This window comes from Protopterus annectens, chromosome 7.part0, assembly GCF_019279795.1.
Source record: "Protopterus annectens isolate FY-2018-M chromosome 7.part0, PAN1.0, whole genome shotgun sequence".
Taxonomy (NCBI): Eukaryota; Metazoa; Chordata; order Ceratodontiformes; family Protopteridae; genus Protopterus; species Protopterus annectens.
In genome coordinates, this window is record NC_056739.1 from 1,087,546,927 (window position 1) to 1,087,564,063 (window position 17,137).

The window sequence follows — 17,137 nt, forward strand, 5'->3', positions numbered from 1 at the left end:
GCATAGGTGAATGTCTGGATTAATGCATTGGCTTAATCTAAGAAAATGGTGTGGTTCCAAAATTTTTACTGAGCAGCAGTGAAAATAAAACACACAATTTTTATTTTTCAACATAATTATTACTTGTTTAACCATTTTTCCTGTATCTAGCAACATGGAAGCTATTGTTAATTCTTATTTGTAGGCAGACTAAAAGTATAGCATAATCTGATTGCTTCCTAGCCCATTTCACAGTTGTAGTCTTGGAAGTTAACCTTATTTTAATTCCTGGAATCGCAGTCACATAAAAGTGGAATTTCATTAACCACACTAATGCAATTGCCTCGATAATGAACATTTGGTGTCATCCTCTTGGAATGCGCAGTAAAGTTGACAGATGTGAGGTTACATAATATCCTTGTAAACATTTACTCGGGTATTTCTTTCTGTAATTGTGTCAGTTGTCTGGCAAGAGTTTGGCAGCTCCTGTGCTTTTCACATATCTTTCAACCTCTTAGAGCAGGAAATCTGGACAAAGCTATAAATAAAGGGGGGACAAAGCCCCCAAAATAGGGACAGTGTTTAAATATTGCTCTTACAAACTTAGAAAGTGGATAGAATAGCAGGTTTTATATTAGCATGAATTTTCTGAAGGGTATGAAGTCTGAAAGTGAAGTGTCTGTCATTATTTAATGACTTAAAATCTTCAACAATGTCAGTCATTTGCTAGAAAAACAATTTTTATGAAAAATGGGTCTAAAATATCAGACAAAAATCTGGACATTCTGCTAAAATCTGTACAGTTGAGAGGTAAGGCTGTCCACCATGGGAAAAGATTCTTAGTCTGGAGAAAAGGGAAAGTTATGCTCCAGAAAGGTAGCCAGAGAACAGAATCATGAACACATTTGACCAGTACTTATGTACATAATGAGCACTGATGCACCCGGACCTTTTTCAAACTGAACCTGGGAGCACCATCTGGTTAATTGTCGCTCAGTAGATAAATGAAAGCTGAGGTAATCAAACTCTGGGTTATAACAAGCATCTTGCATAACAGCTCATAGCTGTAATACTGTGAATACTGTGCATTAACTACTAAATAGTTAACATTTTTAGAGATCCATTTTTACAAGGTGTTTTGCAATCAATAATGCGCAGATTTAGGTAGCAAAAAAAGCAAGAGAACTGCTTATGCATCCCTTGTGCAATGCTTTTGTGTGATGCTTGTACATTTTTCAGCAAACCTGCATCGTCATAAGTGATGATTATAGAGGCACAGACAGAGTTTTGCATACTCTGGGGTTTAAAACTAATTGCATGATTTCTTTGTTGGTGTTAATTTGAAGTACCTTGTAAAGTGGGCATGTGCTTTTGCACTACATTGTTGTATCTTTTGTGCACATTTGTTATGTTGTGGCTGATTTTAATTGTTGAATGACCTTGTGCTTCCCCTCCCATCCTGATAGAACTGCTTGCTGATTTCTCTTTTCTTGTGCTTATCCCGATAGCTGAGTCTCCAGATAAAATGCCTAATGACCAAGGTAAATTGATCACAATCCATCTCTTCCACCCCCTACATCTGTGTCTTTTGTATCTGTATACAGTGCTGTTTCTCATGTACCATACATTGTGAAATGCAGCTTCCCTTTGTTGAATGGTACTGTATGGTAGTGAAGTTAAAAATAGCCTTTCCTGGTTTACTGTTTGTTGCTTCAGTGGTTAGACTCTGAGGTATGGCTAGGGTGGGGCAAAGAAGGTAGCAACTCCGTGTACAAAGTGTTAAGGGGGCTTGGTTGGCAGTTACTGATCATTTTTTGTACATTTCCAGCATTCTGAACTGAATGCTAATGTTGCATTTGCAGTCAGGACTGAAGCCCTTTATGTGTTGTATACACTGTACAAAGCTGCTTCCTACAGTTTAAAAAAAAAAGAGCTTTCCCCCCTTGGAATGTAGAATAGTTGTTTAAGGACCTTTTGCTCCTCAAGGTAAAGTTGGGAGGGGGAGCTATACAGGGAATAGTGCAGGGCACTAGAATTGCTTGCTACGGCTCTGGTTGGACTGTAGCTTCAGATGAGGAGATGAAAACAGCCTAAGTTGATATTAATTTTTTCACTTTGTCCCTTTATGCTTAGCTTTATTATCAATATTTTTGTTTCTTATTAATTCTAGAGTACTAATAGTAGCGATCAGTACCTTTATATTTCTGTGCTTGTTTACTTTTGAAATATCAGAATTTTTTTGTGGGCTACATTCTTTGGATGTTACTACTGGTGTGGACTGAACACGTTAGAAGGTGCTTTGCCTTCAGTAAAGTTAAAAGAACAAAGTCCAAAGATGTATATATGTTATAAGTCAGTAAATTCCAGTGTGTAATATCCTGTCTAAAATGTTCAGATCATGAGCTAGGTGCTAACATTTACAGAACTGTATCACTTTATTTCTTAATTTTCTCTGATGCTCAGGTGTAAAATATCTAGGGATGCATTAAGTGTGGTGTATATTTGTAGTCATGTTTAAAATGTTAATTGATTGTTGTGGCTTACATCCCAATAATTCACCTAGTTATTTGCTAATGAGATGAATTTCAGTAAGGATAGGAAGCCAGAAATGGTGGTTGGAGTCCTGTTTGATGATTTGATTAATATTTGTTGAAGGGTGATGTGGTTAAAGTTTTTATACTGTCAGATGACTGCCAAGGCGGCGTGCTTATACCTCCTAGCTTTCCCATTCTGCAAGTGATGCTGCATCTTGTTCCGTTACCACTTTTGCTAAATCTAACCTCTTCATTCTTAGAGGCAACAGACACCTGTGAGTATATCAATCAGGGGATGGTGGGGGAGCATGTTTTCCTGTCAGCTCTTAGCTGTATGCAAATTTCTGTCTGCATTACATAATACTTTGTACAAGTATCACTGATGCCTCTGTTGTGAGTCTTGAGCAAGAAAGAACGCTTATTACCATCACAGGGATCTGTTGCCTCTAGGCTGATTATTTTACTTACCTGGCTGTTTGTGCTGTTATATGATTTAACATTTCTCATTTATTCCACAGCATGTGCTAATTTAGCTGTATTAAGACTGCCTCTGCTTGCTGTTTTTAAACGTGTCTTTGATTTATAAAAATATGGATTAGAAAGTGATTCATGTGATCTTTAACAAAAAATATTTAGGTACTAATACATCTTTCATGTTTGGTGTTTGGGAGAGATCTTAAACGGAAATTAATATCCGGACTAAAAATGTTTTTATGTACATGGCTGACTTGACTGCATGTTATTGTACAGACTATGTACCATGAATGTCTGGTGTTTCCTTGAGTGGGCATTTGCAATGTGTAGAAGTGTTTACTTCCAGTGGTCTTTTGCATGTGCTTTTTTAAAAAAAAAAATGTTAAGATCTCTTTATGAATCAGTTCATTTTGATACACATCTGCCATCCCTGTTAGAGATGTACACATTGTAGTAGCCCCAGTTCTTTACACACACACACAAAATTTCCTTGTAGCGTATAGCCTTTGGAATGTACCCTCACCCAATGCTGTATGCCAGCAGTGACTGTGACCATCGGATCATAAGCCAGGACCAGCATACACTGTAATGTTCTCGAAAGAATGGCTACATCAATGATTTTTGTTATTGCCAGAGCTTCTGTGACATGATGGGCTTGCATGCTGTTAATCGATGTAAGATTGGTCATGTCACAGTTGTGTGATCTTCATAGCTCAATGTAGTAACTGCTATTTTGTTGTCATTTGTTCCACAGAGGAGTAGTTTGTTTGTAATTAAACATCTTATTTGTGTTCTTTGGAATCACAACTTCAGTAGAGAGCAAGACTGCTTCTCACCGTCTGTTGCTGATTGTTCTTTCCACTGAAGTGGAGCAACTTGAGAGTGAGAATAATAAAATAAGGAGAGTTGGAGGGCAGAGCCTTCCACATGGGTGTTTCAGGGGTGAAGCCTGCTCCCCTGGAAGAGAAATGTTTCTGTATTTTGCAGGTTAATTACTCTACAACCATTAGTTCATATGATAATGTGGATTTGCTTACTTGTGCTGTGAGTTACAAGCAGTTTTTGACTTGTTTGTTTTAAGAAGTCAAAGTGGATCTAGCCTTGACAGTATCAGAGGAATAAATTTGAAACCATCCTCACTGCCCTGCACCTGGTGGTAATGGAAGGGACCTTGGAAAATGATCAGCCAAAGGCTTTCCTTGTGGTCTGAAGGAGGAGCACAAAACACTGAATGTTAGCAACCCATTGTCAGGGTCTGAAACTTCTCTGCCAGGCTTATCGTTAAGTCAGTTGCTCTACATGCCCCGTCTTTTTTCTGCAGATTTTTTTATCACCTAGCAAGATGTCTCCTCCTAGGTCCTTCTGTTAAAGTGTGCAACTTTGTGTGGGGAAACACCTCAGTTGTGCACATTTTGTGAGCGACACTCTGACTGCAGTCTGCCTCCCCGCTGTCTGTTAAGAGTGGACGTGAGAGGTCCTGTTGATGAGTAAGATGCAGACATTGAATGTTTGGGTTAAATTTCTGAGTTCAGGTCCTTTCATCATTCCACATTTGCGGTCACTCTCCAAGGATGGGTGAATCAGTTTCTGTAGGCTTTTCCATGCAAATTTTCAATCAGTTGGTCGAAGCTATCCCTGCTTTAGATTTTGATAAACTTTTTTAATGTATGGTTAAAGGTGGTCAAAAGGTATGAATGCAAAATCTAGTGTGTGTGTGTGTGTGTGTGTTTGTTTGGGTACACTTTGTTCGTCTAACCCGAGTCCTGGATTGATATCACGCTTTGTAGGATTTAGGTCACTGAGGAGTCTTGACCACTGTTCACATTTTATTTAGGGGGAAACTGCCTTTATTGCCATTGTACCATAGTCTTCTGCCAGCACAGAGTAATGGAAAAACCTAAGATGTTGGCAGTGAAAAATATCCGGTAGGGAATATATGTTTATTTGCATTTGTGTACTTGGAAAGTCTAAGTAGGCATAAAATGCCTTGCAAGCAGTGGGCTAGCCGTAATGACCTTGTCAGACCCACAGAAGGTTGAAGGTGTTGATTTTGGTGAAGCTTTGCTTCATTTGCCCTGAGGCCCACAGCCTCATGCAACAGCACCCTTGCCTTTTTCAGCACCCTTCCTAGTGAAAAGAGCAATAAGGTGTTGAACTGATAGGCCCCCACCCCCCAAAACACACACATTGTCCAGTCTTGCTGTTAGAACCGTTAATTGTCAAGCACAGCTGCAAAAATATTAGGAAAATTTAAACATATTGGTACCATTTTATTTTGTTGTGTTGATAAAGGTTGTCATTCAGGCACCCACCTGAACTAGAGTACAGTATGTTCTGACATCTTCCTACCATCATCATCAGGTTGTAGAACTAATTTAAATATTTTTAGTTAAAGTAGCACTACTTGCCCCTCTCATTTATTGCACCAGTATTCACCTTATTCAACATCAAATAACATCAAAACAGATCCATTTGTACTGTGAGCATCATGCTTTTCCGATGTTTTATTGAATTTTCATTATAACTAACAAGAAAAATTCAGTCCCATCCAAGCACACATTTTATTTATTTTTAATGGTATATGTTAACTGGGGTGGAGCTCTGATCCACATGAACTTTTGTCAGACTTGGCCCAGGGCCACTATCTAGGTTAAGTGGCTTGCTCAAAGTTGCACAGCAGGCAAATTGAAGCTGATTGAATCATACCCTGGACTACAGGAAACATCTTCAACAGCTCATAGCCTTAATACTCCCTGTTAAGTCAATAATAGTAGCACTGACTATCTGTGTATAATAGCTGTGTGTAGGCAGATTGTATAACACACACAAATATTTTTTTCAAAGGTAAGTAACTGCAAGAAAGCAAGAAAATAGGATAGGAGAGTAAAAGTTGTTTACAGAGTTCTAATTCAAGTAATGTTTTATGGATATTTTCAGCATTTTGGTGTTCAAAAAATAAATATATATATATATATATATATATATATATATATATATATATATATATATATATAATTTTTTCCAAATTTCTTAGTGTGATGATTATTTTAAAGCAAAACATGGCCGTAGGATATTGTGATTGCAAATGTTCAGTGTGTAGCAGGATGCAAAATGAATGCTGCTTATATGCTCACCATATGCTGTTTTTTGTGGAAAGTGTGCAAAAACCTAAACAAAAATTGTATTTAGCAGTTTTAATTTGCCCACAGATTTTTTTTAAGAACAAACTAATGAAATTCCATTGTTCAAAATGAGAAGATGTTGAATATGGATACTGTCTTTATATCTTGTACTGGAAGGGCTTGGAACATTTGGTAACTTGTAGCTTTGTCAGTTGTCACACTTTTTTCCCCAACTACTACAGCACAAGCTTATCATGTTTAACACCAAACTCACACATATTCAGTGTTTTCTGTATATACATGTATCTTTTTTTCTTATAGTGAACACTGACCTTTATTATACAAGATATTACAGACTGTAAAACAGTTAATGCTTGGGGCAAGCGGTACACAAAAATTAGAAGATGTTGCAGAGCATTAGTGTTCATGAATAACTGACCTCCATTGATGCATACAAATGATGAGGTGCACAGTTAATGGCATCAGCCTGCAAACAGTGTAAGACACTGAAATCCCCCAAGTGTAAAGGAAAATTGTTGAACATCTGTGAAGTAGCCACTCTGACAAAACTCCCCACTGTAGTTAGAGCCAAAATGCAGGATTGCTTGGCAGTAGCAGAACCTGCAAGGAAATATGCTGAGTGTCAAGAAAGTGACTCCATCTGCTGTGCACCCAGCAGTGAGGAGATGACCTGAAACTTAATAGGTACCAGCTGGTGCTGATCGTATGTGACCCATATCCATTGTATGCATGTCCAATGAATCCCAAGTCTGTCTGTTTGGCAAACTTGCATTCAGACAGTTCAATTCCTTTTGGACCATGTTGTATGTATTTTCCAGACTACCTCATTTTGCTTCCTGGACATGTTTGCAGCTGTCATGTCTCGCAAGGCTAGCAACTACATAAAGTTCCCATCCATACCTGCCGAGCAACATGCACCATTGGAAGAGGTCTGTGAGGTAGTGCACCTGTTGTGTTCTTAGAGCCATCAGCTTTACCCAATACATCAGCCATAAGGGGCATCAGTTACCTGCTATTCTGTATTCTGTGTGCAGATGGCAAAATCCTTGAGATCACAGCTTTAGTCCGTGATAGCGTGCATTATACCTGTAGACATCATAGACAGTGGCAGTTTGTAGATGCCCTGTGGGATAGACATATACCAAAGCCATTCTTGCCCTTGGGCATTGATTAACTGGGAAGATTGGGGTAAAAAGACTCTAGGGCCATTAACCTAGTAACCTGCTATGATCCTATGCATATATCTGGCAGGCCTGTGTGCTGAGGTGCACAAGTCCATTGCAAAACACATTCCAGAAGGCAAGCTAATGGGTAAGTACGTGTCACAGCTCACGCATGTACCATGTATAAGCATACCATAATCTGTCAGCAAAATGTCTTTATACATTTCATGATAGTTGGCGCCCCCTAGAGTAATGGTTCATGGCAGCTATACATAGTCCTTAGTCTTCTGCTGAGGATGCATGCAGTCAAGTACACATCCAGAAAAGGAATGTGGTTGAGTGAGTTTTTGAGTTGCACAAATAATGTCTAAGCATGGTGGCTTTCCAGTCTAATTATATGAAGTCTGTGCCCTTAACCTCCAGACAACTGAGCCTAAACAGCAACGGGGCATTCACCTTATGGCATTGTATTGACACTTCTGAATGTCCAACACAGGTGCCTTTAGCTTTTGCTTTATTCCTCTCTCTTGGCATTGGGCATAGGTGTGATGGTCAGTGTTGCACCTCCATACACCTTACTGTAATGCACTTGCTACCACTTTATAGCCATTAGCTGGCTATCCAGCTTGTACTCGTGTCCATTTTAATGGGCCATACATATTTATTAACTTATTTTTAGGCCCAGCTTGATTTGTGAGATAAAGGCAGAGTAAAACTGTGAAATATAACAAGTAAATCATAGTTTTTACTGTCTGTGTTGTCCCATGTAAATTTCAGTTATTTCAGTTTACGATGTAGTAATAGTAAAGGAGAAAAAAGCTTAGTAAAGAGAGCAATAGGGAGATTCCCCTTATGCACTGAAGATGCTAAAGAAAACCTACAAGTTACAAAATTGTGTTTGAGATGCTTGCCATTGTACACACAATGCACCAGAGCCCATACTTCTTAATTGTACAAATTTTTGCTTCATATTTTTGGTCTGTTCCTTCTACAAATTGTGGTTTTATTGCAAAAGGTTGAGAAAGTAGAAACTCTGAATGCAAGGTATACATGCATACAGTAATATTTACGTCTACACCCAAAACATGTTTCCATCTGTAGGTCTATCTGACTTTTGCATCAAACCAAAAGGCCGTTAAGTTAAATATAGGGTATGTGTGAGATGCAGTAGGGTGGTTACATGGATAGGTGTGACTCTGTTATTGCATGAACTTGCACCATGCCTGGTCTGCCATCAGCAGCAGGATACATGTCTTCATGGAGAGGGCAGTATATTAGTTGCATAATGTAATTTCATACAGGCACCACAAAGTGTTATGCCACTTTCACAGGTAGTAATGGTTGTAGTTGTGGAACATGCTTACAGGTGAAAGTCATCCAGTGTCAGTACTATCTCTGTGTATTCTAAAGATGATCTTTGTGTTTCACTGTTGCAGTCATCACATTTGGGTTATCTGTTTGCAGTAGCCCTCAGTCAGCCTGATTAATAAAGTCTTGGGTCCTGTGTCAGTTGCTGTCTCTTCTTCCGTGATGTCAGGTAGTCAGGGGTATAAAACATGCAGCCAACGCCATTACATCAGTCTTTCTTGCCGTGTGGTGCCCGAAGCAGAAGCAGTTCGCAAGTGCCGGTCGGCCAACTCCTGAAATTTTCGTTTTCGAGTTTCAGAACCGAAGTCTTCAACTAAAAGCTAAGTACCCCACTGGGGAAACTTTTTCTTGCTCTAAACCGATGTCAGTAAAAGAAAATAATTGCATTTCTTGTGGAAAACAAATACCTCACAAAGATTTTCATTCGTACTGTATTCCTTAAAATAAAGGAAAGAAAAGTATCACACTGGACACAAAAAAATGTAAGTTAGCGCTTTCGTTTATATAATACATAAACTTCTTCAGACAAAATTACATGGGAATTAAACATTTAAATACACAATTAAGGAATGACATCATTTCCTATCGAAGGAAAAAGTCACAATAAAAGCATCATTATCCACCAAAATAAAAGACATGCCTCAAAAATAAAAAAATCTCCAACTACGAAATAAATTACTAAACAACACTATTTCCATCATGAGTGTTTTGAAAATGAAGGCTTTATGTAGATGATCATTGTGTTTTTATAAAAACCTTTTTTAATGTTCTATTATATAGTGCTCTTTGAGCATTAATTTTGGTTTTGCTTATTTTTGTATTTATTCATTATTACTCTCAAACATTTGCTTTGTTAAGAAAATGTTGATGTCTAGATTTATGTAATTTATTTCGTAGTTGGAGATTTTTTTATTTTTGAGGCATGTCTTTTATTTTGGTGGATAATGATGCTTTTATTGTGACTTTTTCCTTGGATAGGAAATGATGTAATTCCTTAATTGTGTATTTAAATGTTTAATCCCCATGTAATTTTGTCTGAAGAAGTTTATGTATTATATAAACGAAAGCGCTAACTTACATTTTTTGTGTCCAGTGTGATACTTTTCTTTCCTTTATTTTTTATCCAGTTTTTGCTTTGCACTCGTTTGTTTGTGGTTTCTATGGAGAATTGTATTGCTACTGGTTCACAATCGTTATTTGAAACTGCAGGTTCACCTTCTAATAATAATTCTCATTCACCTAATCCTGAACCTGGTGAACCTGTTGGTTATGGGAAGCTTACAGCGTTGATAAAATTGTTGACTCAACGTGTTGACTCCTTGGCAAGTCATGTTGCAGGAGTTTTGCCTCGTGAACCCGGAAGTGCTAGTAACGGCTCTCCAAGGGATTTACCATCACAGCCGGTGGCTGGTACTTCAAGGGTTGCCCTAGGATCGCAGGATCGGGGATTTTCATCTTCAAATACCTCCAACTCTATTTTATTGCCTTGTCCTGGCAATCGGACTTCTTGTGATAATGTTGCGAACGTTAATTCAACGTTGAATAACGAACGCGACAATCCTGTAAGTACTTTTTCGGTTTTGCCTTGCTTGAATGATTGGCTTAAAGAACCAGCAAGTTTTTTAAACAAGACTACAGTAGAAACACAAGCAGGGCATTCTTGTGATAATGAGAATACCCTAATTAATAATTTAAAGATTTTTGATATTAAGTTATTTAAACTAAAAAAGCTCCAAATTGAAATCCAGTACCTGACTGAATGTACAAAAAGGAAGCAAGTCCCAAAAGGAATTTGGCAGTGGCGTTTCCCCACTGGTATTATTTTAAATTCTACTTTTCACAAAGAACTTTTGAACCTTTTTGACCAACAGGGTCTTGAATTCATTGAATGCTTGATACTATTCTAAGCAGATAGACTGCCTACAAAATGAATTGACAGTTTTGGACAGTGGAATCAGGTCTGATAGGGACTTTCAAAGATATAAATTTGATTATCTACGTATTTTCTCTAGCATTGATAGTGCATTAAGTAAAATTAGAGAGAATAAAATAAAGAAATTGAATAGGGATTCGCTAGCGTATGACAAGGGACTGGCTTATCCCTTACCTCCTTCTAACCCTGTGGTTAATGTGAATAACAACTTAAGTGTGGTTATTGATGCCTCTGGGGATGATTTTCATTCTGAACCGGATAATAACTGTGTTGATCATAATGGTGTTGTCACTATTAATAGAAATGTTGTTTCTCCGGTCAGAAGAAGTGAAAGGCTTGCTAATAGGAATGGCAATAGTAATTCTGGCTTTAATTCAAATCAACAGCAGGGTTTTCAGAACCAGAGGAATGTGAACAACGCAGGGCAACAACATGCCCCTCGTTTTCAGAATCAAATGAAAAAGAAATTTCAGAACAGGAAAAAGAGATAACCCCTCTGGTTGTTGGTTCCGACCCTTTCATTGGAACTGCTAACGTAGTAGATTGTGTGACTATTATAACAAATACCACTAAGGACTTTAAAATCTTTAACTATTCTTCTTTTGAACCTGACCCACTGCTTGTTGATATCCTTGCAAAAGGGCTTTCTTTTGTTCCTGCCTTTAGGAGCGATATTGCTAGATCTTTGATTGATTTAAAGTTCTTTACCAGAAAATTGAACTTGAATGTGATGCTTGGCAATACTTCCAGCCTTATGAGGGATTTCAAAGTGGCTAGTATTTTTAATCCACCCTTACATCCCTCTATTTCACTATTTGAAAGAATATGTGAGTGACTTTAGAAGTTTGTTAAATGCACGGCATCCATCTAATTCTTTGGATGAGAATCTTACTATCAGTGAGAAAGATGCTTTAAATGTTTTAAAGTTTGCTAACATCTGAATCTGTAAACCAGATAAAGGGGGTGGATTGGTCTTTATGAACAAAGCTTGATTATACTACTGATATGTTAGCTTTATTGAATAGTGCAGCCTATTTGAGGGTTTCCCTCAATGAAATCAATGGGGCCTATCGTAAAGTAAAGGGTTTTATTAATGACCTATTTATTGAAGGCCGCATAAGAACTTGAATAAACCCCCTTTTCGCCCCATTATTGATGGTAGGCAGTCCATCACTTATGGTTGTGCCAGATTCGTTGATTGTAAACTAAAAGATTTACTAAAAAATCAAAAACAAATGTGCAAGGATTCCTGGGCTTTTTTGGATTCTTTAAGTGGTTTTTCTTTTGATGGTGATTTAAACTTTCTTACCATCGATGTATGTGACCTTTACACCTGTATACCACAGGACATAGGATGTGAATGGGTCAGGGATTTTCTGTTAGATCAGAAGATGGATGGAGATGAAATTGATTTGGTCATATACTTATTGGAATTAGTATTAGCTAATAATTATTTCATTTTTGAGTCTGAATTTTATTTACAACAAACGGGTGTAGCCATGGGGTCTCCTTGTGGTGCAACTTTTGCCAATACAGTAATGGCATTTTGGGAAAGGCATTTCCTATTTAAAGATCCCATGTTCCAAGGTAGGGCCGCCTGGTACACCTGTTACCTGGAAGATATTTTTATTCTTTGGAAGGGTGACAGATCTTCTGCAGAATCTTTTATTGAAAAGGTGACCAGTTTTACTAACTTCTTGAATTTCACATGGGAGTTTCAAGAGGATGGGACCTCATTTTTAGATGTAAAGTTAGCTAAGAATTTTGTATTACATGCATTTACATCTAAGATTTTCCGTAAACCCACTTATTCGAATGCTTTCCTCCATTTTTCCAGCTGCCACCCCTTTCATCAGAAGAGGGGTGTTGTTAAAGGACAGCTAGTAAGAGCGGCTAGGATGGTAACATTGGAGGAAGATTTCTTGGATGAGTGTAACTTAAGAAATATGTTTATGAAACGAGGTTACCCTGTTAACTTGCTAGAGGAACTTATTTCTGAAGTTTCATCTAAAAGAGCACATGGTTATTTTAAACCAATTCTCAGTTATAAAAATTTACCTGAGAATGAATATGAGTGCCCTAATGACATTGTTAATTCATCTAGCTTATCGATTCCTTTAGTACAACAGCTTGAATATGATAGTAAGGATCTTGTTAACTTGAATTTTATTACCACTTTTTCTAAAGATGCACCCTTGTTGAAAGCCATTATTTGTAAGAATTGGTATTTCTTAGTAGAGGATAGTGCATTGAGTAAATTTGTGGGGGAACAACCCCTTGTAACCTTTAGAAAAGGTAGAAATCTTAAGGCTATTCTTGAAACAGCTAATTATAAATGTTACCGCCCGCATTGCGGGATGTTTAAATGCGGATCCTGCCATTGGTGTAAGTACATACTGGTAACCAATATGTTTATGATAAATGACAAAAAATATTATTTATTGGACAAATATAATTGTAACACAAGAGGGGTGGTTTATTTGGCATTATGTCGAAACTGCCCTTCATTCTATGTTGGCAAAACCGACAGGGCTTTTAAAAACCGAATTTATGAACATTATTATGCCATTACTAAAGCAAATATTACAAATGCTTTAGCTAGACATATTTTATCTTTTCCTACACATGAATTTTGTTTTTTGATTATTGATAAAGTTGCCGAAAATAATAGGGGAGGTCCAGCTTCCTTACAACTTGAGGAAAAAGAACTTTTATGGCAACTTAAATTGAATGCTTCAGTTTTGCCAGGACTAAACGACACTATTTCCATCATGAGTGTTTTGAAAATGAAGGCTTTATGTAGATAATGATCATTGTGTTTTTATAAAAACCTTTTTTAATGTTCTATTATATACTGCTCTTTGAGCATTAATTTTGGTTTTGCTTATTTTTGTATTTATTCATTATTACTCTCAAACATTTGCTTTGTTAAGAAAATGTTGATGTCTAGATTTATGTAATTTATTTCGTAGTTGGAGATTTTTTTATTTTTGAGGCATGTCTTTTATTTTGGTGGATAATGATGCTTTTATTGTGACTTTTTCCTTGGATAGGAAATGATGTCATTCCTTAATTGTGTATTTAAATGTTTAATTCCCATGTAATTTTGTCTGAAGAAGTTTATGTATTATATAAACGAAAGCGCTAACTTACATTTTTTTGTGTCCAGTGTGATACTTTTCTTTCCTTTATTTTTTATCCAGTTTTTGCTTTGCACTCGTTTATACTGTATACCTTGCCTAGGCCCTGACCACGACGTACCTTGCTGTCGGTTTTGTGCCTTATTTAAAGAACGAACTATCCGTCATCGGTATATTTTCGCTTCTAAATATTTTGGTGCTCAGTCTAGTCCAGTATGCCACGAGATGCTTCAACTGTGGAACCTGCGGATGTCTCTACCTTGGATGGGTCTGGATCCACTGTGCAGGCACCAGCTTCTGAGGGTGTATTTAGGCATATTAAACTGATGCCATCTTCTTTTTCTTCAAGGCCTAAAACTCGAACCATGCCTAGAAAACCGACATCCACACAGCATGGTCAGGCTTCTATGCCTAAAAAACAAATGATAAGAATGGCTGAAGACCTTATTACTTCAATCAGGGGAAGCCAACCTTCCCCCTCTAAGAGACCTAGGACTGAGTTTGCTTATGATGCTTCTGACCAGGATTCTGAAATTTCTGTTTCCTCTAATGATCAGGATTTACCCTTATCTACCTATGAGGATTCTGATGCTGAGGACTCTGTTCCCTCTGCCACCCCCCACACACACACACACACACACACACACAGGATTTCTCTTTTGGTGAAACTTTGCATACTTAGGGAGCATTTTCGTTGGGAAAGTCAGGATTTCTCTGATTCTAAAAAGAGGCTTAGGGATTTCTTACTCCTGCCCAAACACAGGCCTTTAGCTATCCCTCCTGTTCTAGACATTGTTGATGATGCCTTTTCTCTAGCTTGGCCCCTGACTCTCTACCTCCAGCTCCCAGAAAACTTGATAGATATTACAGGGTTCCTGACTCTCACAAGTTCCTTTTTAAAAATCCTACTGCAGATCCGAGACCATTTCACAGGGACCCAAGGGCATTAAAGCTACTACTGCCAAAAATCCTATACCTTCTGATAGAGACTCCAGGGTGCTGGATAGATGGGGTAAGAAGGTTTACACTAATGCAACCTTGGCCATTAGGGCCTTAAACTGCCAGTTTCATATGTTAAAGTATCAGAAACATATTATTGGATTGCTTAAGCAGAAAATTATTTTGATTCCTGATAGTGCTGAAAATAAGGATCTACAGGATTTAATGTATTCTGTTGAACAGGTTGGAAAACATACTTTGCAATGTGGTTTTGATTCACTAGAGGCTTCTTGCAGGACTGCTGTCACTGGGTCTGTACTTAGAAGGCATGCTTGACTTAAGGAGCAGTCCTTGCCAGATCATGTTAAAGCTAAATTACTGGATGCTCCCTTAAATCAGAACCACCTGTTTGGCAACAAGGCAGAAGAATTTGGAGGAAAAAGCTAAATCTATTCAAACTGTTAAAGATTACTTACGGGTACAACCTCCAAGATTTGGTCCTTTCCTGCCTCTTCCAGGCCTTCTCAGTCCAAACCCAGATCCAGCAGAACACCTAGACTTCAGTCCCAGGGTATGCACAGGACTAAGCAGTGTGGGGGGGGGGCTCCCACTTCCAAATCTGGGAGTAGTAAAACTCCCCTCTGTGGTAAACTGTGTCAATGACTTAACTTTAAAACTTCCAAGCACTTCTCAACTGACTGCCCCTTTGGGGGGAAGATTGCTCTTCATGCAGAAAACTGGGAACTCATTACCCAGGACAAAGGGTTTTAAATATAGTTTCCCAAGGATACAGATTTCACTTCCACACGTTACCAACCCCAAACGGTTGGCCATATCTACCCCCAAATCAGTGGGCAGAGGCTCAAAAGCAGGTACTCTCTCTCTTAAGCATAAAGGCTATTCAAACTGTACCAGAAGAGGAAAAGGGACAAGGTTTCTACTCAAGAATTTTCCTGGTACCCAGAAAAGACAATTCATGGCATCCTATCCTGGACCTGTCTACTTTAAACATCTTTTTGGTGATTCCAAAATTCAAGATGCTAACTCTTTACCAGTTGCTTCCTATGCAAGGAAAAGATGCCTGGTTGGCAACACTCAATTTAAAGGAAGCATACCTGCACATCCCAATCAGGGAATCTTGTAGAAGATACCTACACTTCAAAGCAGGCTGCATGCACTATCAGTTCTCTGCACTGCCCTTTGGCTTATCTACTGGACCCAGGGTGTTCACAAAGTGCCTAGCTCCAGTCATTGCATTTTGCAGGCAAAGCAATATTCAAATATACCCATACCTGGACGATTGTCTAATTCAGACAAAAAGCCAGGACATACTTTTGAATCATCCTGCTTTTGTACAGAGGGTGCTAACTTGTCTGAGGTACACCATAAATGAAAATAAATCACACCTGGTACCCTGTCAACAAATTATATTCCTGGGGGCAAGCTTGAATACAACTTCCCAGATGGCTTTCCTCACGCCAGAGAAACAAATTAATTTGACAACCTACTTCAAACTAGTGGCCACAAAAACCCTGCTATCTGCAAGGCAAATACTGCAAGCCTTGGGGTTCATGGCCTCCTTTATTCTTCTAATTCCATATGCAAGACTGCATATGAGGAAACTACAATGGTATCTAACAAGCCTATGGTGTCAACATTCTCAGGATCTGGAAGCAATGATTCCTATCATACCTTGCTTACGGTTAGAGTTCCTTTGGTGGGCAGAGGCTTGCCACCAAAACAAAGGCCTGCCATTCACTCTACTCCCTGCTGCCCAAACCCTAACAGATGCATCAGACTATGCATGGGGGGCTCACCTCGCAGGGAAGTGTATTCAGGGCAAATGGAACCCAAGTCAAATGCACCTGCATATCAGTCAAAAAGAAATGTTAGCTGTACAGAATGCTGTAACAGCCTTCACGGACCACATTCTTCCAGGACAATTAATGGTAAAGACGGACAACACCACTGTTATGTGGTACATAAACAAGCAGGGGGGTACTCATTCTTACCCCCCTCTGCAGACCAGTCATGGCACTGTGGAACACAGCTTTGAGATACCAAGTGCATCTACAAGCTCAATTCCTGCCAGGAAAACTAAATATGCTGGCAGACGGACTAAGCAGAAACCTCACAGACCCACACAAGTGGAAACTGGAACCAAAGACTTTCAACATGTTGACAAACAAATGGGGGAGCCCAGATGTAGATCTGTTTGCCTTCCCCCAGAACTACCAATTGGACACATTTTGCACAAGGACTCCCCAGAAACAAGCTTGGAAAGTGGATGCTCTGTCCTTCAGCAGGAAAAACCTATCAGTTTATGCCTTTCCTTCTCTGCCTCTCCAAAGTACTACTAAAGATCAAACAGGGCAAACCAAAGATGATATTGATTGCACCAGACTTGCCATGCCAACACTGGTGTACCCCTCTTGCGCAGTGTGTTACTGTTGGCACCTGCCTC

The 17,137-nt window shown here is 38.6% G+C and overlaps 1 protein-coding gene across 13 annotated transcripts in view; it reads left to right on the plus strand.

The window, feature by feature from the left end:
* Positions 1-17,137, plus strand: part of NEO1 (neogenin 1) — a 2,116,015-nt gene that overhangs the window by 1,917,104 nt on the left and 181,774 nt on the right. For 11 of the 13 annotated variants that reach the window (XM_044077666.1, XM_044077665.1, XM_044077664.1 and 8 more), the window contains exon 21: positions 1,488-1,520. The exons of the other annotated variants lie outside the window; for them this stretch is intronic. In XM_044077666.1, coding sequence (XP_043933601.1) covers positions 1,488-1,520 — 33 coding nt within the window. The remainder of the gene's footprint in view (positions 1-1,487; positions 1,521-17,137) is intronic. 13 annotated transcript variants of the gene reach the window in all.